The sequence below is a fragment of the Thrips palmi genome, unplaced genomic scaffold, assembly GCF_012932325.1.
Source record: "Thrips palmi isolate BJ-2018 unplaced genomic scaffold, TpBJ-2018v1 HiC_scaffold_2, whole genome shotgun sequence".
In the NCBI taxonomy this organism is placed as follows: Eukaryota; Metazoa; Arthropoda; class Insecta; order Thysanoptera; family Thripidae; genus Thrips; species Thrips palmi.
The window spans coordinates 3,529,340-3,553,359 of record NW_023144629.1 but is presented as its reverse complement, the minus strand read 5'-3'; the positions used below and the strand labels follow the sequence as shown (position 1 = coordinate 3,553,359).

Here is a 24,020-nt window from a genome sequence, read left to right as displayed (position 1 = left end):
GTAGTACAATCTGAGTGTCAGTGTCAGTTACTTCCAGCCACCAGGCTCATCTAAAAAAATTTGTTAGAGTTTGTCAGATAAATGTTTCCCCATCACTAGTTAACTGTAAGTATCTTTGTAAGTAACATTGTGACTAAACATTGTAATTGAATGCCTTAAGTTTCTCAAAATTCTCCAAATCCCACACACAATACATTTAAATTGAAGTGAAAAGATTAAGGAAAGGGAATGAAAACTCAAGTGATAATAGTTAAATTTTAATCCTTCTTATGCCACAAACTCGTATGGGATAGGTGCAAGCTGGATGAGCTCCTGTCCCTTGACAATGTGACGGGGCCTGGGTCCCTGGGGCTGAAAGCGAACAAGAATTTTTTGTTAGTTTCATGTTGAAAAACACAATGAACCACAACAAAACGAGACTAAGGACAGTCAAATGCTCACCTGCCTCTTGATGATAGCAACTTTACCAGTCTCCCGAGCTTCCTTCCTCAGCCGCTCGTTCTCCTTAACACGTCGGAGGAAATCCTCTCTGCACTTGGAGTGGGTTACGTGTTCTATTCTGATGTTAATTCTGAAATCAAAGTGATGACATTTAAACAAGATGTCCAATGGAAATAGAAAAGACCAAGCCAGACGGGCAGACCAACAACTTACCTCTTAGGGAGGATCTTTCCGCGGACTCTCTTGTTGACAATGACACCAAGTGCGTGTTTGGTGACGTTGAAAACTCTGCCAGTGCGGCCATGGTAAGATTTGTGGGGCAGACCCTTCTGGATCGCACCGTTACCCTACAAAAACAATAAGAATGAGCAAACAGAAACAACATAAACTCAGTCAGAAAGAAGCATACAGCACAGCCTTACCTTGATATCAACAATATCTCCAATCTTGTAAACCTTCATATACGTCGACAGGGGAATGGTTCCCTTGGTCCGGAACCTCCTCGAGAAGAGGTCGCGGGTTCCCCGCCGGTAACCTTTGGGATTCGTCATGGTGCTGCAAAAAGACGACAAAACATTGATATAACGTTCGATATTCCAGCAAATAAATTTAAAGAACAGACGAAGCCTCGTCGGAAACGATACAGGGCGTCTAAGCTTCAACCGCACAACGCAAAATAGAGAACGGGCGAAGGAAAACCCGAACGACTCTCTCGGAGCAAAGTATGGATCTGACTAGAGCCGACTGGACCAGAGCCACATCTAATGAGAGGTTAGGTCCAGGGGCCATACAACTGTCCCTAGCAGCGACGTCAAAGGGGCACCCAGAAGCCAGGTAAAATCGTGAATAACACGGAGATAATCGGGACAGGCCAAGATCGCCGCTGAAAAAACCTGACGGGTTTTCAGAAACACAATACGCTCACACGTGGCCGCGGACGTCGGCGAGACACGAGCGGACGCCGAACACGGACGCGTAGTGAGAAAACGTCAAGCACACCTTTCCCACCGAAATTACGTGCACTTACAAACGGCCTACGACGCGACTTAAACTGAGAACAGATCAAAAAGCTGTTCGGAGACTGCTCGAGAAATTATTTTAAAGTTTCGACTGAAAGATACGCACCCTGCGAACACACAACAGCGCCGATGGAGGAAGAATGAAAGAAGAAAAGAACGGACGAAAGGAATTTCCGGTTTGTTTCGGTTAGGTATGAGAAATTACTAGAGAAACTAAGATGAGAAATAACGCGAGCGGATTCAAGTGGAGGACAGGGGAAAGGAGGGGTGGGTGCGCGGTGAGAGTGAAAGGAAAAGACGCGAAAGGAACTCCTGAGATTAGGCATCCCGGCTTACACTCCTCGAAACGTCCTATGTAGTCTCTCACTCAAATCTTTGAGAAAATTAGAACTTTTGGGGAACCGTCTGGTCTCTCTACAACGCAATTTATCGATTTGCTTGAAGGGTTATGCGCGTCCCCAACACCAAGCAAGTGTTGGTTCTGAGCAGGGTTGCCAGATTAGGCTAGAAACCGCCACTTAGGCTATTTTTTGGTCTCAGTCGGCGGGTCGAAATTCCGATTTCCGGGAAATCGCAAATTAGGCTATAAATGATACAAATTTGGGCGGTTTTGATTCCTGGTGATCGAAATGGTCTTTTTTGGTTGTTTCGGCTTGTTTCGGGTCCAAGTCGAGAGCACCAATACCTCGCCGCCGAGGTAGTTTGACCGCACCGTATTATTTCCAGGGTTTGAAGACGAAAACTTTGGGGTTAGGGCCTAATTCATTGTTTTGTATTGTCACGGAACAAATAAAGACTGAAACATTAAAATCGGATTTTATATTATTTGTCCCGCGAATTTAGGCGGGATGGTGCTTTCATTAGGCGGTTTTAGGCTATTTTGAAAGGTGGCGGGAAGCGGCGGGTCGAGCGCGCTCTGGTGGCGGGACAGTGCACTTGGGGTCTGGCAACACTGGTTCTGAGTGGTCGGCCCCGCATCTTTCATTCACAGCTGCCGCAGCAGTAGCAAGGGTTGCTTTCGGCGGGCAGTAAGTTGAAGGTGGGTACCTTTTAGCTGGTGCCTCCAAGTCTTTCCACTCTTGTTGCAACCTTAGGGTTCGAGTGAAACTTCGTGGGGTGATTTCACCGATTTCTACCGCCGCTCCAGTTCCATGTTAAAATGGTTTATAACCTGGTCACCTTTTTTTACTGTTGAAAAATGATTTCAGCTTTAACCATTATGAAGAGGTCACTCTTGTCTTTCCCAAATTTATTTAATTTTCCTGTTGACTTTCACACACATCTTAAGTCCAATGGTGGACTACAGAACTTACAGTGACTTTGTCCCTCAATTTGACATTGTGAAAGATGAAACTTATTTGGATTCAATTTGTGATGCATTTGCTGATAATTTGTTTTCTTATCCCCTTATAACAGAGTTCTCTCATATTGTGTGCAATGTTACTGGTTACAACACTCAGAGCTGGTCAAAACTCAGCCGACAGCTGTTGCATTGCATTGTAAATTTAGTTTTTGCATTTTTCAATTTTCCTGTAAAACTGTGTTTCCGTCATCTTTTATCCCTACATCTGTGCTAGGAAAAAAAATTGTTTTTTCTTTTTTTTTTCAAATTAAAAATCCTCAGTGTTTTCCTGTGTCTTATATAGTTTTACGCTTGGTTCCAGGTTCAAGGCTTTGTTAGTTACCATTCGTTATTCAAGATGGCCAAACAGTGGATGGGTTTCACAATATCTATCGATTGTGGTCCTATGGGCAAGTTTCAAGGTGTTGTGACAGCTGTGGAAGCAGAGCCCCAAAGCGTAACTTTAAGCAGAGTTTTCCACAATGGAATACCTCATACTTCACCGTCCATTGTTATCAGGTAAATGCTTAAAACCTATCTTATGATTGTGTTACTTTGACTTCATAAAAATTTTGAAAGGTGGTTCATATAATTCTTATTTTGTTAACAGTGCACATGACATCAAAGATCTCACAATAATTGCTGCACCCCAAGCTCAAATTGATCCCATAGTGAAGCTTAAGAAACCTATCCCCACTCGTCCTGAGCGTAATGTGAACGAAGGGGTACAGAACTTCCATTCACAGCCAGCTCCTCCTAGAGCGTTACATCTGGCTGGCTCTGATTTTGATACGCAGAAGGCAGCTGCTCTATTAGGTTGTGAGCAAGGAGCCCATCAATCAAAAAGCCAAGCTCTTCCCAAAATTGGCAATGGTCTGCCTTTGGAGCTAAATGGTCTACAAGCAGCACTCTACGACGCATTGAAAGTTAGCAACAGCAATCAGGTTGTCTCATCTGCCGCAGCTCCTGCTTCTCTACATACCGCAGTTAAGTTGAGTGCTGCACAAACTGTGTCTCAGCGAGCTCTACAATTGGGCAGACAGCAATCTGCTCAAGCTGCTAGAGAAACACAAACTATGGCCGCACCTCATGGAGGGTTCAAAATGACTGCAGCACTGAGCTCGAACGGACCAGCTTCTCCCCAGAAAGCAGGGCTGTTACATTTCAACCAAGCTCCTTCTGTAGGGTCAGGAAGCATGAAGCTAGGTGCTCAAGCACCCTTCCAAGCTGAGAGCCCAATTTCTCCTCAGAAGGCCAGGCCATTAAATGAATCGCAAGTAGCTCTTTCTTTTGGTTCTGGATCTGGTGCTCAGGCATTGAAGGCACCTAAACCATCTCAAACTTCCTCTCTCAAGAACCTACTGCTGAATGCTACAGAAGCACATTCATTAGGCTCAGCCACTCAAGCTCTTTTACGGGGAAACCAAACTCAAATGTTGTCCCAAGGCGCTGTCGCTCTCCCTAGATCTCAAGGATCTCCCCAGAAGAATGCTCATAAATATCAGCAACAGGGATTTCAAGCTGCTCTCAATTCATTGCAAGTGAATACAGATGGATATGCTTCTGGCTCGGGTATGTCAAGTTCATTGTCATTAGTATTTTCAGCTGAAACAACTAAATTTTGCTTTCTTTTATTGTTATTAACATTCTAAGTATTTTCAGGTGATGGTAACCGCACTCCGAATAAGAGGGACAGACTGCGTCAGCGGTGGCAGGCGCGGGATGAGGCTTGCTTTGGATCTCCTGCTAATGATCAAGAGTTTGATGAAGAATTTGATTTTGAGAAGAATCTGGCATTATTTGACAAACAAGTAATTTGCTGTTTGAGAATTTTCATCAATAAGCCCCTAGCATTCTCTTGGATTTAATTTTTCTGTTCTATGTCTTGTTTTACTAGGCAGTTTATGATGAGATTGCTGTTCAAAGACCTGATCTCGTGCAACCTGCAAATGATCAGAGGAGGCAACAGAACTACAGGCATGATCAAAATATCTTAGTAAACAATCGAAGAATTCCTTCCATCATTGTTCCTAACCCGGGTTCAGCTGAATATGTAACAGGTTAGATTTTCTCATTATTTGTCTTAAACATTCATAAAGTTTAGGATTTTAACTAATGTAGCCTCAGATTGTCATTGTTTTGAGTTGGCTTTGTTGTGTATTTCAGATGAAGGCCTCATTATTCCAAGTATGAGACCAGAACTACTGAGGCAACTGCATCAGAAAGCGCACGATGTTGGATTTACATTTGACCGACAGTCTGAAGTCTTTGCCAGGTGTGCCACAGAAATGTCCCTTCAGTTGTTAGGTGGCGCTCACAGGTAGGTATTTCCACTATGGTCGATGCTAGCTGCGTTTCAGTGACTTGATAAAAATGTGCTCTGTTGCTGGTTTGGTTGACAGGCTGAACCCTCACAACTCCCACCAATGGCCCACTGTCATTGTGATGGTCGGCCCACACAGCCAGGGCGCTGCGGGAGTCATGTGTGCCCGGCAGTTGGAATGTCAAGGAGTGAGCACGGTGACTCTAGTGGTGAACGAGGCTGCTGCACCCCCACTCATGAAGCGAGAGCTCAACTTCTACAAGTGTGGTGGTGCCCCCATTGTCAACAACACTGATCGTAAGCTAGGAGATACTTGTGTGGTTTTAAACTACTTGTTTTAGCTCTCTTGTTGATTTACTTGCATTTATTTTCAGAACTGCCAGACACTGTGGATTTAGTTATCATGGCTCTAGCTGGGCATTTGCCAACGGACGTGTCCAACTCCTTGGAATACGGAAAGGCAGCCTCCTGGGCCTGTAACAAGCGAGCCCCAGTTCTGGCACTTGATCCTCCTCCTGTTGGAACTCCGGGCATCATCACGAAATTCGCTCTAGCACCAACACTCCCTGTGACATATTCTCCACAAAATGGTAAAGTGTATCTCTGCAATCTGGGTGTCCCGATTGTTGTTTTTAAGGAAATGGGTATCAGGTATCGTTCTCCATTTGGCTCCAAATTTGTCATCCCATTGCATCCAAACGACGAGTAATTTAAAAACTATCTTGTTTTTCGATTAATTTCTGCATCATAGGCTGTAATATGGATTGTAGCCACCAAACCAGCATCATTTGTGTAATGAAACCTGACTTCTCAGGTAATTGATTTAACTTATTCAGCACGTCATACAAACAACCTTGACTATGTCTTATTTGTTAATTAATTTTTTATTCATATGTTATTGTACACAATGGCTTCATCTAGTCATATTTTTTTCCTTACTAAGAGACTGTTAATATGAATTTTGAAATCATAAGAATGGAACCTTGCACCTGCTTAAATGTGAGTTGATAACCTTCCCTTTCTTTTTGAAAGCAGTTTTCTCCCATTTGTTTCCCCTTTCCCTCCTATTTTACTTCATGTGATATTGGATTAGGTGTTAAAGTTCATCTAATACATTACTGACTTAGTGCAATGAGCAGACCTGTAATAGAAACCTAGTATATTTGTATATTTGAAACAATTATATTTTATCCAGGAAATTTAATTTAGTGTGTTCTTTGGTAATGTTTTGGAACTATGATTTCCTATAAAAGTGCAATATGGATTGATAAAATCTCTGAATATTTATATCTGTGAATATTTATTTAGTATAGGTGTAGGTAATAGGCTAGTGATCCTTGGCCAAATTAAGTTCAATCATCTCTTAATTTTTAAATGATTTTTCTGAAATTTTTAAAAACCTTTTTCTTTGCCTGTTTTTCATTTATTATTTTTTTTCATGTCTAATTTATCAAATACTGTACTGCAAGTACTTGTGCCTTTCAAAATGTTGATGTAGCCTGTAAAATTTAAGAACTTGACAGAATAGCACTGCTGTGGTTGCTCTTATTTTATTACTTGCCTGTATTTTTCATGCTGTTTGTGAAATGTGTTGTTACTCGGTATTTCCAGCTGTGTAGACATTGAGAAGACAGGAAATGCTATTGCTACATGTCTAATGTGAATTGGTTGTGGATGTACATACAGATGTTGAATTGGTTTAAGCACTTTTTGAAAGGTGGTGCAAGCAAGAATAATACCCACTTACATTAAATCACTTGGTCAATAGTCTAAGATATTTCAATAAGTGTCATTCATCTATTTGGATGTAGCAATAGACTGCCTTCTTGATTCTTGAGGCATTGAATCTGCGTTACGAACTCATATTGCGCGTTAGAAGAAAAATGAACAATAATAAAATAAAACAACTGGTGGAAATGGATGATTTATTTTGTTCCTCCTTGGACCGTGTGACATCCTAGTAGTCCGATGGCCTGTAGTTGCCACACCTGGGGAAGCCCGCGGGGGGCCGCGGCAGGTACCTGCTCTCCCCGACTTGGATCACGGCCTCCATGCCGCTGATCATGTGGTATTGGAAGTGGCAGTGGAAGAACCAATCACCTGTCAAAGAAACGGACACATTATTTCCAACTGCACCGAAGTGTGAATGCTGGTGGTTCCAGTCCGCACCAGCCACCGACCTCTGTTGTCCGCGTGGAACCGGATCCAGATCCAGCCGCCGCCGGGCAGGGCCATGGCGTCCTTGATGGCGGGGGAGGCCACGAAGGTGGGCAGCAGCTCGCGGTCGTAGAGGTCCCGGACCATGGCGGCGCGCTCCTTGCCGTCCAGCACGTCCCTCAGGGTCCCCATGCCCATGAACGAGGAGGAATAGCCGTGGAGGTGCATCGGGTGGGCCAGCAACGTCGTCGTGTTGTCACCGGGATTCACTGAAAGTCCCAGGTCGCGGGTTCAACTCACGCCAGGGTCGGCTGAGACCGAACAGTGTCACTCTGTCTCTCCCGCGCTCGTGGTACGCCTTGGGTGACAGAGCGGTGGCACTCACGGTCCGTCTCGTCCACGACGATGAGGTCGATGTCCTGGCCGTAGGGCACCTCGACGAGGTGCGAGCATGAGCAGCTCTGCTTGCCCCTGCAGTGCCTGGGGATGTAGCCCTCGCTGCAGAACGCCGCCTGGCCGGGCTGCGTGAGGAAGGGCGAGGAGGGCTCCACGTACGCGATGTCGTTGAGCACGCCGGTCAGGGTCACGGGGCCGAACGCTGCGGATGTCGCTCAGTGGATTTGCCAGGCGGTCAAAACTCGAACTGAACGTGTGACCCCACCAATGGATTCGTCGTTCGGAGAGCAATCCATTGGTGGGGTCACAAGTTCGGTTCTAGTCTTGTTAAGCGACTCAGGAGCTCAAAAGGCGTCTGGAGTTTTGGCCGCCTCCACCGGCCTTCTGGCCCAGTGTGTGTGGGGGTGCGAGAGAGACGGTGTCGAAGCGCTGCTCTGGCTAAGAAACCAGGTGACTTTCGGCCTTACCCAGGAACCTGTCGTAGTTGCCCCGACTGAACTGCGTCTCTGGCGGCTCGACCACGAAGCCGAGCCTGAAGAAGACGAGGTGGTCGGCGCGGCTGCAGCCGTAGCGCACGTCGGTGCAGTAGGGCGCCCACTCCAGCGCCTCCAGCTCCGCGGCGCACACGTTGGACTCGGACTCGCAGTCGCCGGGGGTGTTCACCACCTGCGGAGCCACCAGCCATGCACTGTCTCTCTCGCACCCGCACGGGACGCCCCACGAGTGCGAGAGAGACGCGGCGTCTCACCGTTCCCGTGGGCAGTTGGCGGCCGAGACGGATCCCCGGCGGCGCGGTCGGCGGCGTCCTGGGCGCGGCCACGCCGGAGCTCTGGTAGGCCAGCACGGCGCGCTGCTCGGTGCCGCCGCGGTTCTGGCAGAAGCCCACGGTGCGGGCGTAGATCCAGAAGGCCCTGACCGTCGGCCTCCTCTGGGCGTGGATCACCACGTCGTACCGCTCACCTGGAAAGCGTCACGCGCGTCAAGCGACCTCTGTCTCTCTCGCACTCATGGGGCGTCCCGCACCCTACCCGACAAGGTGATGAGCGACTGGGCGCGCCGCGGCTTGATGTCCCAGCCGTCGGACGCGATGACGGTCATGTTGTGGCCCTCGAACTGCAGCTGGATCGGGCAGCTCAGGGAGCCGGCGTTGATGATGCGGAAGCGGTAGCGCTTGCCCGGCTGGATCTCGAACCTCGCCATCGGGGTGAGCGTCGTCCTGTTGCTCACCGCGCTCTGCGAGGAACAAGTCACTAGGCTCTCGTCGTTGTCGCTCTGTCTCTCTCGCACCTTTACGGGACGTGAGTGTGAGAGACACCTTACCGTGGCCGTGCCCTGGCCGTTGATGAGCAGGCTGTCGGAGGGCTGGCCGGTGAGCCTGGTGGCCAGCCCGGGCAGCACGAACTCGGCGTCCACGTGCATCCAGTCCTGCAGGAAGATGACGTGCTCGGGCAGGTCGTAGTCGTACAGCTCGGCGTGCGGCGGCTCGTACTCCTTGATGATGAGCGGGCCGGAGATGCCGTTCACCTTGTGCACGCCTGTGGAGCAGGGTGTCCGTTCACTCTGTCTCTCTCGCACAGAGGGCTGGAAGAGCGGTGGAGGCGGCTAAAATTCTAGACGCGTTTTGAGCTCCAGAGTCGCTAAACAGGGCTCGAACCGAACGTGTGACCCCACCGATGGATTGCTCTCCGAACGAGGAATCTATTGGTGGGGTCACACGCTCGGTTCGAGTCCTGTTCAGCGACTCTGGAGCTCAAAACGCGTCCAGAGTTTTGACCGCCGGTGCCGGTCTTCTGGCGAATACACTGTGCAGAGTCCGCGTGCTCCCTACCCGAGTGCGAGTGCCAGAAGTAGGTGCCGGCCGGCTCGGCCAGGAACTGGTATCGGAAGGTGGTGCCGAAGATGATGGGGCACTGGGTGACGTGCGACACGCCGTCGAACCAGGGCGACCAGGCCTGCGGCAGGCCGTGCCAGTGGATGGCCTCGGCGTGGCCCGGCAGCTCCACCGCCAGGTCCACGCGGATCACGTCGCCGCGGCACACCTGCGACAGCAGACGCTCTGTCACTCTGTCTCTCTCGCACTCACGGGGCGCACCGCAGGGCACCGCGCGAGTGCGAGAGAGACGGAGCCAACCACTCACGTGAATCCCCGGGCCGGGTAGCTGCCTGTTGACGGTGTAGACCGTCCTCTCGACGCCGTCAGCGAACACGCACTGCTCGCGGAAGCAGTCCTCCTCCACGCCTCGCGAGCAGTTGCCGCAAGCCCTGGGGCGAAGCAGAAGCAGGCGGAGCAGCGCATGAGCGAGTTGCCGCCCCTCGGCGGGTACTAACAGCAGACTGTTTCCGCGAGTCGTTTCCGTCGCTCTGTCTCTCTCGCACTCATGTGCCGTCCCGTGTAGGTGCGAGGGAGACAGAGCGACGAAAACGACTCTCGCGGACTGCTGTATGGCCGGGGGAGAGGGAAAAGACTCGTCGCCACCCCGCTTGAGAAGGTACTTCTTACCCCGTCAGCACGGAGTAGATCTCCTCGGTGAAGACGTAATAGCAGAGCCGCGGCTCGGGGTCCTCGGTGCAGTCCCGGTAGCACGGCCCTGGAGCAGCGAACACCAAGACGCCCTTTAGTTCTCCGCCCTTCAGCCCTCTCGGCAGTCTCGGCCCTGCCTGCCCTCTTCCAGAACTTCCTCCGGCGCGGAGGGAGAGCGAGTGCTTTGGAGCTTACCCAGGTCGGTCCTCCACTTCTGGGCCTGGGCGTGCTGCAGCACGAGGGCGAAGAGCGCCAGCAGCGTGGCGAAGGTGGCGGCGAAGGCCATGCTGTACAGCGGGCTCTACCGAGGTCTGCCGAGGTGCACCCGCAGCAGCGTGCCTGCGAGTGTCTCGGTCAGCGTGTCTCTGAGTCCTCTGAGTCTCTAGAGCGACACCGACACCAACGTGATGGTAAAAGGGTTCAGTTTGTTGTTCGGCTAGGCAGCCCACGCACAGCATAGGCTGATTCCGAGACTCGCTTTCGCCGCTCTGTCTCTCTCGCACCTACACGGGGCGCCCCATGAGTGCGAGAGAGACAGAGCGACGACTCTCGGAATCAGTCTGCTGGCTTGGCGGCTTGGCCAGATTCGGCACGTCGCCGCATTTTCCTCGGTGTCGAGCTCCTCTTCCTATCGTGGGCCCGTGGCCGCACCGCTCGGTTCCACGTTAAAATGACTTCATTCCCGACATGTTTGCGACGGGTTTTCAAAATACGTACGTGCTTTCTCCTGGGGCGTACGGCTCGGACGGAATTCCTACAGGGAAGGGAAAGGGAAAGGGGGAAGGCCCACCGTTCAAACTTCGCGCTGGAGAAAATGACGAAACGATCTATCGAAATGGAGGGAGACACTTCGATTCGAGTTCGATGATGGCGGCGGCAGCGCCAGCTGACTGACAGCGACAGACAACCGGCCAATGTTGTTTTCGTCTGGATCGCCTGTTTGACTTTGAACCCTGCACTTGTCGTGTTAAAATCCGCACTCAACGGTCTGTTCGTCCACGCGTCGGTCATCTAGACCTACACTTTGATTCGGCGGGTTGTTGTAACCTCCTCTGAGAACTATTGCAGGAAACTTGATCCCAGCACCCATTCAAAAATGTAATTTGTGCCTCAAGATCAGCTTCTTTCAAGTCAAAGTGGACATATTTTATTACATCATGTTTAATGCTTGTTACAGGACACTTGCCGGCAGAACTTTGTTCATTACTGGGGCTACTAGAGGGATTGGCAAAGCCATCGGTCTGCGTGCTGCCAAGGACGGTGCAAATGTTGTTATTGCTGCGAAATCTGCTAAACCTCATCCCAAGCTTCCGGGCACTATCTACACGGCAGCCGAAGAGAGTAAGTTCTGAATGTATCTATTCGTTTCATATGTCGAAGAGAGCACCACAGTCTAATGCACAACTTAATCCATTTTACAGTTGAGGCTGCCGGTGGCAAGTGCCTCCCTTGCGTTGTCGATGTACGAGAAGAGCAGCAGGTGCAAGATGCGGTTAACGCAGCTGTCAAGCAATTTGGCGGTATCGACATTGTAGTGAACAACGCTAGTGCCATATCCCTCACAGACACTTTGGCAACAGACATGAAAAGATACGATTTGATGCAGAGTATAAACGCCAGGGGCACTTTCCTTGTGTAAGCACTGATACATATTCCAGACATGATTTTATTTTCATGCTCGGAATCGAGACTTATTCCTTACTTCTGCCTTGCAGGTCTAAACTCTGCTTGCCTCACCTCAAGAAGAGTCCCAACCCTCACATTCTTAATCTTAGTCCGCCTCTAAACATGTCAAAGCACTGGTTCCGTCCCCATGTTGCTTATACAATCGCAAAGTATGGCATGTCAATGTGCGCCCTTGGCATGGCTGAAGAGTTTGCCCCTGATGGAATTGCTGTCAACACCCTTTGGCCAAAGACAGGTTTGTACAAAATTTCTACCTTCAAGCTGAAATTTTCACAGATTTCATGCAACAGGATTTTAATGAGGGATCTTTTTCTTCTAGTTATTTTTACCGCTGCCATTGAGATGCTCACTGGGTCCGAATCTGCTCGATTTGCTCGTAAACCTGACATTGTATCAGATGCCGCTTACTTCATTCTCACCAAGCCCTCTCGGTCCTGCACTGGCAATTTCTTTGTCGATGAGGAGGTTGTCAAGGCAGAAGGCATCAAAGATCTGACCCATTACGCTTGTGACCCAAGTAAGTGGCTTCTTTCCATTCTCAGGTATCTCTCTTTCGTTCCTTTAAAATTCGATTGGATTCATGATTTTCTGGTATGTTGTAGGTAATGCACATGGGCTCATGCCGGACCCTTTCCTCGATGAGTTCCCTGTGGCTGATTCTGGTAGCCAAACAGTGGAGGAAGGAAATGCTGCCATCAACAAAGTATTTACAGCAATTCAGAACAATATCAGCCCTGCATATGTCCAAAATGTTCAATCTGTGTATTTGTTCAAAATTAAAGGTACAAAATTTTCCCCATTACTGGAAGTATTTTTGTCAGTTTACAGGCAGGTTCAGCAATGTAAAATGGTTCCCTATCTGGTTTCTTTTATCAGGTGTTGAAGACGGTCTGTGGTACCTGGATTTGAAGAATGGCAATGGGTCTTGTGGCAAAGGAAAACCAGAAGGCAAGGCAGACTGCACTATTTCTATGGATTACAAGAGTCTGCTTGATTTGGTGTCAGGTTGGTTCTCTCTTAAAATTTTCTTAACAGTTTTTAAATTTTACATTTGATAAACAGCAGGCATCTTAATTCCTGCTTCTTCTCTTTCTTTCTGTGAATAGGCAAATGGAAGCCATCTGCAGCTTTCATGACAGGAAAAGTTGCTGGGGATCTGCAAGCTGCGATGAAGCTGGAAAAATTTGTTGAATCATTGAAGAACTGAAGATTTTTTTATTTGCTCATTGTTTTAAGGAAAAAAAGAGGCTATCAAAACTGATAGACTACTCTCTTGCCAAATAGACAAAACAAATGTGTGTATAAAGTCATTCATTTTTTTTTTTGTGTACTGAAATGGCTCAACTATCTGTGATCATTTCTATACTGTTTTTGATATCTGAGCCTTTAAAGTGCTACCCTATTTTTTAGTTTCTTTACTTACAATTTTTTTCCTATTACAATACATTTTAAATAATTGAGCATCTTGCTTCGTTTTATGAACTGTATACATATCAGAGCAGTATTTTTATCTAGTATTTTTGCTATGATTGTTCTTTTATGACCAGATTTTATCCTTGTGTAGGTCTACCCCTTGCATGTTATACTGTGCCCCTAATTTTGTACATCACGCTTCTGTAATCAGGACAATAAATTTGTTTTTATTTTGATGTTAACATTTTTCTGTTTTTATTTGACCTTGACAGGATTCTTGGTACAAGGTTACACAGAGGAAATAAAATAAATCAAAAAATCAATTGTACATGCCTGATTGTTTTTGGGCCATTTTATTTGATGTCAAACAAGACTTGGGTTACACTGCTAGCTGAGAACTGCATACACGATACACGCGCCCGTTTGAGTGACAGAACGAGGAATCCATTGGTGGGCTCACATGCTCGGCTCGAGTCCCGTTTGGCGACTCTGGAGCTCAAAACGCGTCTAGAATTTTGTCCGCCTCCTGGCCCACTGTATGCCCGTCCCTGACCCATCCAACCACGAATCTCAGAGAGTGACAGGGAGGGAGCGTGCGTCAACAACAACACTGCGGCCTAGGCCTAGGAGGTGGTGACCTCTGCCGGACTTTGGCCGGGCAGGTCATTCGGTCGCCGTACACGCGCTCTCCAGCGCCACTATCGGAATATCGGAGCACTTGACCGCCGCCGCAACCCGCGCCCAAGCTTGGCGCCGACAGCAAGGAATCTTCCCAGAACCGGCAATGTGTAGCGCGGACAAGCAAGTTTACGCGGCGTGGCCGGGCGTGGCGGCTTGGCGGCTTGGCGTGGCGGCGGGAGGTTGCCAGCAAGGTGGTCCCCCGCACCTTACCCTTGAGGCGATTTGGGCTCTCGGTGCGGCGCACGTGCCGTCCTGGCGGCTAGAGGCCTGCTTGGGGCCAGGCCGGGGCGGGCCGGGGCCGGGGGCGGGGCGGGGCGGGGGTGGGTCCGTGGCGGGAGAGGTGGGCAGCGGGGGGTTCGACATCTCCATAAGTAGGGCGATGATCCACGGACAAGGGGACACGCGGCGGGCGCGACATACACACACGAACACTCACAGACACCCACTCACACACACACTCGCACACATGTCATGATGCCGGCGGTGGCGGTGAAGCCAGTTTGTTTGCTATCTGTTTGGCCAGTCACTTGGTCCGCCTCGCACCGACCGGTCTCTCACTCGCGAGAACGACTCGCGGCCCGCAGCGCCACCACGACGGCCACCACGACGACGTGCTCCAGCAGGACTCCGCGCCGCCGTCCCCGCGCTCCCCGCCGAGGCCCTGCTGCTGCTGCCCTTGCTGTCCACCGCGAGGCGCCGCCCCAGGCCCTGAAGGCCCTCGCCCTGAACACCCTCGCCCTGCTGCCCAGGGCCAAAGTGGACCCGCGGCTCCCGGCGGCCCCGAGCACGGCGACGACGACGCTGGCGGTCGTCACCGAGATCACGCCCTTCTTGAAGATGCTGGCACTGGCTGCCTGCGTCAGCCGGGACAGATAACATTTGCTCAGGTAAGAGCAGCTTCCAGGTGTCTCCAGCGCGTGATACCTTCAAACCTAAACCATGAAAAGATTTACATGAGGACCCTTTAAGGTAGCAGCTAGTTTCCCTCAAAGTCGCTTTTCTTGAAATGAAATTTTATCTGAAAAGCCGGTTGGGTTGGGGCATGGTCCAGGCACATGCTCGAAAGACGGATAATAATAAACAGCCGGCCAGATAGCCGGCCAGATTTGGCAAGCGGCCAGCAGTTAGGCCTATCACTCCGTTTTCCTTTACGTAACACGGTCTCCACAATCCTCGGCTTGACGGACGAAAGAGCGTGCCTTCTCTCTCTCCCTCTCACGCACTCACGCGTTGGGCCTACACTAGCGAGCTCCCTGAATACACACCAATGGCGGAATCCATTTCGATCAACAGTGTAGTGTCCGTGTCAACAACCCGGGCCTTTTCACACGTGGTGCGAGCGAGACGGCGCGCGTTGCGAGAAGAACCTCAAATATGCGGCGACCGGCCATTGTTTGGGGCCTCCAGATATTGCATTACGGTGTCGGGCTGAGATATGCCGCTGAATATAGAGGGCGGACAAACAGACAGACAGGCAGACGGACGGACAGACTGACAGACAGCGTAGAGCGCCTGCGGGAAGGCGACCGCACCGGCACAGGCGTCGAATGGGTTGCCTACACTGTGGGGCGCGGTCAGCTGCGGCGGCGGCGGGCGTCGCGGCGCGGTGTCAAGCGTAGACGACGCCCGCCTCTCCGGACGCCGGCCGCGGCGGATGGCTGGACAGCCCGGTTTCGGCGGACGGACAGACAGGCGGACAGACAGACGGTGCTGAGTCGGTGGGGCAGATGTGCAGTGCAGCATGTGGCCCGTGCGAAGTGCGAGTCTAGCCGTGGTGCCGGCAGCAGCCTGCAGCGAGTCCATCGTGGTCCACCAACCACCATCACCACCACCATGGCCACCATGGCCAGGCGGGCGCAGCCTGGCTAGCGCGGCCAGCTCGGCCAGCGGGTGAGGAATCCAACTTTGGCGTCGCACCCACCTCTCGTCTGCCGTCTCGCTCGCCTGCATGACAGTGAAGCAGTCAAAGGCTTGCGACAGTGTTCCATCAGCTAGGAACGACCGACCGTTGACACTGTTGGACGGGGAAACGAACTATCGCGGCGGCCCGCTCTGTCCATTTTAAATCAAAGCCCCTGCTCGTCGGAATGGGTCGTTTGAAGGTCCCTCTTGGGGATAACCGTTTTCCTGGTTTGCAAATCTACCCGATTCGGCGGGGTTGAATCGCGGCCCCGACCGATCCCTCTTGTCTTTTCCTGGAGCTAATGCATTTCCTTCCTCTGCTCTCCCCACAGGCGCGAGCGGGTCTGCCTTTAGCCCGCGTCGCGGTTCCATTCATCAACTGTCCGGCTTGCTGTCCGGCTTGCTGTCCGGCTTGCTGTCCGGCTCGCTGTCCGGCTTGCTGTCCGGCTTGCTGTCCGGCTCGCTGTCCGGCTTGCTGTCCGGCTCGCTGTCCAGCTCGCTCTCCGGTTCACTGCCGAGTTTACTGCCCGGCTTGCTGTCCGGCTTGCTGTCCGGCTCGCTGTCCGGCTTGCTGTCCGGCTTGCTGTCCGGCTCGCTGTCCGGCTTGCTGTCCGGCTCGCTGTCCGGCTCGCTGTCGAGATGGCCGGCCTGAGGGACGCGCAGCTGGAGACGCAGCTGGAGAGGCAGCCCCTGATGAGGCCCTTGGGGAGGGGGTCGGCGCCCGGCTCGGAGTGGACGCAGCACCTCGCCGCCATCCTGGGTAAGCACAAGCACGGCGTCGCCATGGCGTCGCCCAACACCACCTCGTCCTACGCGGTCTCGGACCGGCCAGCACGCTGTCGGATCTGCGTCAGCGCTTATGCAACGCACTTGGCCTCCCGACAAGGTCGCCGCCGGCAGCGCCGCGAGGCCCGGTTAGCCTAGCGGGGAGCGCGCTCGCGTCCGGCGCCGCGGGTCGCCGGTTCAAATCCCCGCGTTTCATCTCGGCCGACTGCGCCGTGGTCGGCGACTTCTCGTCACTCTGCCGAGGCGGCCGAGGCGGCCGGGCCGTCCGGGCCGTCCGGGGCGACACCGGCAAGAAAACAGTAATTGGTGCCGGGACAAAGGCGTCCCGGAGCACTGCGGGGCACCCTGACCTTCCCTCGGACTCGCCAATAAGGCGCAATTTGGAGTCGCGGCCCTCTGGCCCACTTCATCCCCCTCCCCTCCCCCGCTCCCCTTCCCCACCCCCTCCCCCCCGCCCCTTTCCAGTCATTTCACTAATTGCCCCATCCTTTGAAGTAAACTCGCTGCTGTCAGCTTATCCCCTTGTCCTTCGCGCGCGAAGAGCCGTGACGCGGCTCGGCACGGCGTGGCACCGCACGGCACGGCACGGCACGGCACGGCACGGCACGCCACGGCACGATCCGCCTTGACAGCGATGAGTTAGTTGTTGATTACTCCGGTACGTATCCCCTTTGAGTTTTAACTCACTTTATTGGCCGTTATTAGGCGACTCGCGCGCCAGCCCCTTGTGCTTCTTACAGTGGTGGTCCTTGTCCGCCCCCGCCGGCCCCCTCGGCCCCCTCCCCTCGCGGGTCGAATTTCCGACCTGGAAAGGCCTGGTCCCGCGCCGGTCAGTGGGCCAGTCTTCTGGCCCACTGTGCGCCGTTCAGTGGGCGCAGCGCGAGGCGCGAGTCCCGGCGTGTTCGCTGTTTCCGTCTTTTGAAAGCGCCTTTCGCGCGCCAGCCACGCCTTATTCGCACTCGACGCAAATGGGACTTGGCCCCCGTAGGGATAAGCAGCGGCCGCCGCCGTTAAAACCTTCCAGGGATCTCGGATTTCGGATCCGGCGCTCCGGCCGGCATCACGTGGGGCAGCGCAGCGAGCGCAGCCCGCGCAGCCCGCGCCACATCAAAAGCGAAACGCTTTCGGAATTCGCGCCCTTTCGAGGCGATCGACCCGTGAAGCTCGAAGCGCGCCGTTCGAGAGTTCAAGTGCAGCGGCATGCGAACCGCCCGGGGTGAACTACCACACGGACGCAAGGGTGCCGCCAGCAGATTCCGAAGAGCGCTCTCTGTCTCTCTCACAGTGTCGCGGCAAGTCGCGGCGGTGCGAGAGAGACGGATGAATGTGCCTCGTTGGCGCAGACTGATTGGCAATCACGGTGTCTCGTCCTCGCGGCAAGGGCCGCCGTTTATTCTCCGCACCCGCTCGCGGACGGCCCCCCGTCTCGCCTCCGATGCACGCCCGGGATGTAACCTAGGCCAACCTGAAGTTAGTCGCCCCTCCTCGTCGCCGGAGCACTGACCGCCCCAAAGCAACCCGACTTGGCGGCGGATCGACGCGGTTTAGTCCGGGCAGCTCCCCGCGCGGCCGAAAAACGCAAAACGCACGCGCAAAGTCGGGCGGACGACCGCAGCATACTGCTAGCACTACTTGGAGAGGGCGGTGCCCCCCCCCCCCCCCCCCCCGGGACGCGCGGCCCCAATGGCTGGGCCGGACCGACCGAACCAGCAGGCCGACGAGAGTCTCGCTCTGTCTCTCTCGCACTCACGCGGCGTCCCGTGTAGGTGCGAGAGAGACAGAGCGACGGGACGACCCTTCGGGATCGGGCGGCAGACCGAACGACCGCAGCCGCGGCATCACGCTAAATTGGCGCTGACCATACCGTCGCCGTCCCCATTCCCCCTCCCCCCTTCCTCCTCCCCCTCCTCCTTCCCCTCCGCCGCCCTACGCATAATTACTTGGGGCGATATTGGCAAGCGCCAAACCCCATCCGGCGGCTCAACTATCAGACTCCCCCTTACATGGCTGCGGCCGGCGCGGCGCCCCCGTCGAAGCCCAGGCCAGCCAGTCCAGGCTGCTGCATCTTAGCCGTGCAGACTGATTCCAAGAATCGTTTTCGTCGCTCCCTCTCTACCTCCCTCCCTCCCTCTCTCTCTCCCTCTCTCTCTCCCTCCGTCTCCCTCCCTGTCCCTGTCCCTCACTCTCACTTTCACTTTCACTCTCACTTTCACTCTCACTTTCACTCGCATTCTCACTCACCATCACTCACCCTTACCCTCCCCTCACACCCACCCTCACCCCAACCTGACCCCCATCCTCACCCCAACCTGACCCCCACCCTCACCCCCACCCTCACCTCTACAGGACGTCGCATGAGTGCGAGAGAGACAGAGCGGCGAAGACGGCTCCGAATCAGTCTGCTGGATAGAAGTCGGACGCGGTGCAGTGGCACACTGCAACCTCGCGGCGCGGCGATGCTTCCCGCGGCTTCCCTCGTTTTGGTGCCGTCCTTCCTGTTTTTCGGACCCTGTTTTTTCTTCTTCTCGCGTGCGTCGACGGGCGAGCGCGATTGCGCGCGCGGCCCGGGAGGTTTAATGGCTTTTTGAAATCGACACGTGCAACTGAAGGGCTGACAACCGGGGGGGCCACGCCCCGCCGCTTGAATGCCAGAGAGAGAGAGAGAGAGAGAGAGAGAGAGAGAGAGAGAGAGAGAGAGAGAGAGAGAGAGAGAGAGAGAGAGAGAGAGAGAGAGAGAGAGAGAGAGAGAGAGAGAGAGAGAGAGAGAGCAGCAAACAAAACAACAAAAAAGGGGTCACGTTTTTCGCTCCTTTCCTCTCCAGGCACGCTGCTGTCCGTGTCGGCCGGCACGGTGCTGGGCTGGACGTCGCCCGCGCTGCCGCTGCTGGGGCTGCCGGAGGAGCAGCAGGCGTGGGTCGGCTCGCTGGCGCCGCTGGGCGCACTGCTGGGCGCCCTGCCGGCCGGGCTGCTGGCGGAGCGCGTGGGTCGCCGTCGCCTCCTCATCGGCCTCGGCCTGCCCTACCTCGCCGGCTTCCTCATGCTGGCCTTCGCCGACGCCAGCACCGTAAGTACTCGACCTGGGGGTAGAAGAGCGGTGAAGCCGGTCAAAGTCGCGGACGCGTTTTGGCCTCCAGAGTCGTTGAATGGGGCTCGAGCCGAACGCGTGACCCCACCAATGGTGGCCCCCTGTGGCCCACTGTGCACTCGCGGGGGCTGCCTGGGGGCTGCCAGGGCGGTTTAGACTGACACGCATGCATGCAGACAGACAGACAGACAGACAGACAGACAGACAGACACACGGACAGAGAGACACACACACACGCATGCACGCACGCGCGGCGACCACGGACAGCGAGAGGCACCCGTTTGAGCGCGGCCGTGGTGGCGCGACCCGGTCGGCCCGGTCAGCCCGGCCGCAGAGACGGGTCATGCTTTATTCCCACAAACACGAATTCACAGTGGCCGCACAGCGCACAGCGCGTGGGGGAGGAGAGTGAGGCCGTATCACGCTAGCCAGTCTATCTAATCATGCATGGGTCCATTAACCCCAAATAACATAAAAGATAACGGAACCGGAATTGAACCCGCGGCGCTCGGTTCCAGGTGTGGCTGGTGTACGCGGGCCGCCTGACGTGCGGCGTGTCCATGGGCGCGAGCACACTGGTGCTGCCGCTGTACTGCGACGAGGTGGCCGAGGACCGCATCCGCGGCGCGCTCGGCGTCTACCTGGACCTCAACATGACGGTCGGCATCCTGCTGGTGTACGTCCTCGGCGCCTACCTGTCCGTCATGTGGATGTCCCTGGCGTGCGCCGGCGTGCCGCTGCTGTTCCTCGTCACCTTCCCCTTCATGCCCGAGTCGCCGGTGCACCTGCTCGCCAAGGGCCGCCACAGGTGAGTCCCGGGGGTCTCGGGGGGTCTCGGAGCGCCCGCAGACGCCGGGGTAGGCCGCCCGCCCCACCGCGGTGCGTCAAGTTGCCTACCCTGCAGTCCGCAGGCGCTCGCGGTTAACTTTTCGAGAGTGACGAACTTGGATCGCTGTCGACCGGTTGCACGGCCCTCCTTCCTCGCTCTGTCTCTCTCGCTCCCTTACGGCACACTCTGCGAGTGCGAGAGAGACAGAGCGGCGGACGCGCGAGTGACGCGGCGAGACGAAACGTGACGACGGCGAGGGGAGCAGCCCGGCCCGCCTTCTCCCCCGAGGGCGGTTCTGCGAGATTGATTTCTCACATTGGCGCTTCCCCGCCCTTCTCAACCTCTCCGGTTTCGACATGCGAGTCGACCGCAGGGAGCGGGGGAGGGGGGAGGGGGAGGGGGAGGGGGTAGGGGGGGGGGGGTAGGGTCAGTGACGAGGCGCCGGGGTCGTTCCGGGCCATGCCACGGCTGCTGATGCGAAGCAACGCAATTCCGACGGCCCGGTCCAGGCCCAGGCCCACGGCCCGCGCCTCTCCGGCCGGACAAGGGTCCGAGGGTTCGAGTCCCGGCCGTGTCGAGCAGCGCCGGGCCGACGCCGGCCTCCCTTTACAACCGCCACGGCCGCGGGATCCATTGCAAAGCGGTGCCGTTCGTCGCCGTCCTCTTTCATGGCCTGCTGGCGGTGCTGCCGTGGTGCTGCCCGCGCGCCCACCATTGCACCGTTATGAGGTGTGGTGGTGGGGGGGGCGCGGGAAATCCTGGGAAAAGCCCAGGGTCGCACTGCCGACGACGACGCTACCCGGCACCGCAGACGACCCCCGCGCCGTCAGGCCGTCACCGGCTGGAGATGATTGTCCTGCGCCAACACACGTGCACGCACACACACACACACGCACACACACACACACACTCTCATAAGGGCAATATGGGGCGAATTTGTTTTCGGAAGGCGGCCATCCTGATTGACTGGTGCGCCTCCACTGCTGCCCACAGGGAGGCGAGCGAGTCGCTGGCGTTCCTGCGGCCCAACAAGGACTTCGGCCCCGAGATGGCGGCCATGCAGAAGATGGTGGACGACGCGGCGGACCGGGACCGCAAGAAAAGCAAGGTAAACAGGGTAAACGCCGACCCTCTCGCCGAACCGCCATTCCCTCTTGGGTCGCTGTTGTCGGGACGTGTGGCGTGTGGGGTTCGATCCCCGGCGGGTGTAACCAGAGTTTATTTTTTTTCCAGGGCAACTTGAACGGCGCGCTCCAGCCCCGGGACCCGACCCCTCCGCGCGCCGTCACGGAGCTGTCGCGGCGCGGCAGCCAAGACGGCGAAGACCCGCCCGTGCCCGCCACCGCGCGCGCCGTGTGCCTCGTGCTGGGGCTGATGGGCGTGCAGCAGCTCTGCGGCATCAACGCCATCATCTTCTACACGGTGGACATCTTCGAAGGTGCGCGCCGAGGACTGTGGAGGCACTGTGGAGGCGGCCTAACTCCTAGACGCGTTTTGAGCTCCAGAGTCGCTAAATGGGACTCGAACGGAGCGTGTGACCCCACCAATGGATTCCTCGTGCGGAGAGCAAGCCATTGGTGGGGTCACACGCACGGTTCGAGGCCCATTTAGTGACTCTGGGTTTTGACCGCCTCCTCCGGTCTTCTGGCCCACTGGCACGGTTCTCGAAATGCAAGTTTGCCTCCCTGTCCGCAGCGGCCGGCAGCTCCCTGTCGCCCTGGGTGGCCACCATGATCGTGGGCGCCGTGCAGGTGGCGGCCTCCGTGGTGTCCTTCTTCGTGGTGGACCGCGCGGGCCGGCGGCCCCTGCTGGCCACGTCGTGCCTGTTCATGGCCCTGTCCCTGTCCGCGCTCGCCCTCTACTTCTACCTCCAGGTGAGGGCAACGCGAGGCCCCGCCTCGCAACGCGCCGTCGCGGTCAGTCCGACTGACTCAGTCGGCCAACTTTAAAACTTCCAGCGCGCGCGCTAACTTTCTCCCTCCCTCCTTTTCTCAGGTGGAGGGCGGGGCCTGGGGGGCGCTGCCGGTGGCCGCGCTCTCCGTGTACATCTTCTTCTACTCGTGGGGCTTCGGGCCGCTGCCCTGGTTCATGATGGCCGAGCTGCTCCCCGTGGACGCCAAGGACTGGGGCAGCGCGCTGGCCATCGCCACCAACTGGGCGCTCGTCTTCCTCGTCACCAACACGTTCCAGGGCTTCATCGAGGCGGCCGGCACCGTCACCACCTACGCCCTGTTCGCCGGCGTGTGCCTCGCCGGGCTCACCTTCGTCGGGCTGTGCGTCCCCGAGACCAAGGGCCGCTCCCAGGAGGACATCCAGACCATGGTGCGCGAGGGCAGAGTCTCCTAGAGTCTACCCCCGCAACTTGCTCGCTCTCTCAATTCGGGAAGGAAAAGCCTGATTTCCAGGCAGCAAATAGTCAACATTCGTTCCGACGTATTTTTATTTATCACAACCTGATGTTTACAAGCGTTACAGTGTGCGCAACGGGGCGCACCGTTCCATTTCGCATCCTTATGTTGTCGTTTTTGGCGACCCTTATTCGTAACGTATCAGGGAATTTTTCTACGGAGACACATAGAAAACACAGAACCATTATAGTATATGTACGAAAATTGGTTAATTCTAAGACACACAGAATGTCTTGTGAACAAGATCAATCCAACATTCATAAATTTAGTACAACAGAAAAAAATGAATAAATAAATTTTTCGCGGATTTCGGTTGGAAAGAAGAGAAACGTCTGTCTCTGACAGTGAATAAATTACAGCTTTGGTGTTAGGACCAATGAAACAGACGAATATCTACAGAAATTAAATATAAGTCAATGAAGACCAGCGAAGGTATCGGTTTATGTACAACTCACCTTATAAGATAACTGTATGTACAACTGAGGTGGTTTTTTTTAATAAAGTAGTTTTTTTAATTAACAAAGTTGTTTTTCTTTTATTTACACTAAAACTCGCTCCAGCGTCTTCCTCGACTCTGGCGTCCTTTCTTTTATCCCTGGAACTCTTTTTTAACGAGCTCCTTCCTCCGAACCCCAATTAGAACATCCCAATTAGTGAATGAACAGCGGCAAAAATCATTGAGTCATTGACGAGAGAACCGTTTAGCTGCAGCACGGGGCGGGCGACGGCAAACAGGGTGCTTTGGTCCGCATCAAAATTAAAGCCCAAAGGCCGAACTTTTCTATCCAGCTATAAAACAGAGGAAATTCTTGGCCGTCGGGGGCAAAGCGAATGACCCGAATCAACGAGCGGGGCGCACAGTGGGCCAGAAGACCGGTGGGGGCGGCCAAAATTCTAGACGCGTTTTGAGTTCCAGAGTCGCTAAACAGGACTCGAATCGAGCGTGTGACCCCACCAATGGATTCCTCGTTCGGAGAGCAATCCAATGGTGGGGTCACACGTTCGGTTCGAGTCCCATTCAGCGACGCTGG

At 54.5% G+C, this 24,020-nt stretch overlaps 5 protein-coding genes across 9 annotated transcripts; 3 read left to right on the top strand and 2 right to left on the bottom strand.

Moving 5' to 3' along the window:
- Nucleotides 1-241: 241 nt before the first annotated feature.
- On the bottom strand, nt 242-1,722 carry LOC117647596 (60S ribosomal protein L21). Of its 2 annotated transcripts, none has more exons than XM_034389429.1 (5): nt 1,567-1,722; nt 864-996; nt 655-788; nt 442-571; nt 242-351 (listed from the first exon to the last, which is right to left on the bottom strand). In XM_034389429.1, the coding sequence occupies exons 2-5, from the start codon at nt 990-992 to the stop codon at nt 268-270; spliced, it is 477 nt and encodes a 158-aa protein (XP_034245320.1). In that variant the 5' UTR covers nt 993-996; nt 1,567-1,722; the 3' UTR covers nt 242-267. The 2 variants fall into 2 exon arrangements, with proteins under 2 accessions (XP_034245320.1, XP_034245321.1); XM_034389430.1 differs by having other exon boundaries at nt 1,469-1,600.
- Nucleotides 1,722-7,042, top strand: LOC117647590 (enhancer of mRNA-decapping protein 3). 2 transcript variants are annotated; one of them, XM_034389420.1, is made up of 9 exons: nt 1,722-1,938; nt 2,416-2,499; nt 3,125-3,321; nt 3,413-4,374; nt 4,465-4,613; nt 4,700-4,862; nt 4,969-5,122; nt 5,205-5,422; nt 5,500-7,042. In XM_034389420.1, exons 3-9 carry the CDS (start codon nt 3,161-3,163, stop codon nt 5,832-5,834), a joined length of 2,142 nt encoding a protein of 713 aa, XP_034245311.1. In that variant the 5' UTR covers nt 1,722-1,938; nt 2,416-2,499; nt 3,125-3,160; the 3' UTR covers nt 5,835-7,042. The 2 variants fall into 2 exon arrangements, with proteins under 2 accessions (XP_034245311.1, XP_034245310.1); XM_034389419.1 differs by lacking the exon at nt 1,722-1,938 and having other exon boundaries at nt 2,498-2,622.
- Nucleotides 7,034-10,618, bottom strand: LOC117647591 (laccase-2-like). The gene is made up of 11 exons (XM_034389421.1): nt 10,395-10,618; nt 10,179-10,266; nt 9,817-9,940; nt 9,507-9,717; nt 8,999-9,213; nt 8,707-8,911; nt 8,427-8,638; nt 8,146-8,344; nt 7,668-7,880; nt 7,306-7,551; nt 7,034-7,225 (listed from the first exon to the last, which is right to left on the bottom strand). Exons 1-11 carry the CDS (start codon nt 10,483-10,485, stop codon nt 7,083-7,085), a joined length of 1,947 nt encoding a protein of 648 aa, XP_034245312.1. The 5' UTR covers nt 10,486-10,618; the 3' UTR covers nt 7,034-7,082.
- Nucleotides 10,619-11,057: 439 nt separating this feature from the next.
- LOC117647593 (hydroxysteroid dehydrogenase-like protein 2) lies at nt 11,058-13,540 on the top strand. Of its 2 annotated transcripts, XM_034389426.1 has the most exons (8): nt 11,058-11,297; nt 11,377-11,540; nt 11,621-11,834; nt 11,915-12,120; nt 12,205-12,402; nt 12,488-12,667; nt 12,762-12,890; nt 12,992-13,540. In XM_034389426.1, coding segments are annotated over exons 1-8 (1,194 nt in total). In that variant the 5' UTR covers nt 11,058-11,295; the 3' UTR covers nt 13,093-13,540. The 2 variants fall into 2 exon arrangements, with proteins under 2 accessions (XP_034245317.1, XP_034245316.1); XM_034389425.1 differs by lacking the exon at nt 11,058-11,297 and having other exon boundaries at nt 11,357-11,540.
- Nucleotides 13,541-14,504: 964 nt separating this feature from the next.
- LOC117647592 (facilitated trehalose transporter Tret1-like) lies at nt 14,505-23,512 on the top strand. 2 transcript variants are annotated; one of them, XM_034389422.1, is made up of 8 exons: nt 14,505-14,866; nt 16,214-16,641; nt 19,490-19,731; nt 20,271-20,560; nt 21,575-21,689; nt 21,815-22,019; nt 22,277-22,455; nt 22,577-23,512. In XM_034389422.1, exons 2-8 carry the CDS (start codon nt 16,521-16,523, stop codon nt 22,925-22,927), a joined length of 1,503 nt encoding a protein of 500 aa, XP_034245313.1. In that variant the 5' UTR covers nt 14,505-14,866; nt 16,214-16,520; the 3' UTR covers nt 22,928-23,512. The 2 variants fall into 2 exon arrangements, with proteins under 2 accessions (XP_034245313.1, XP_034245315.1); XM_034389424.1 differs by lacking the exon at nt 14,505-14,866 and adding an exon at nt 15,743-15,869.
- Nucleotides 23,513-24,020: the final 508 nt, after the last annotated feature.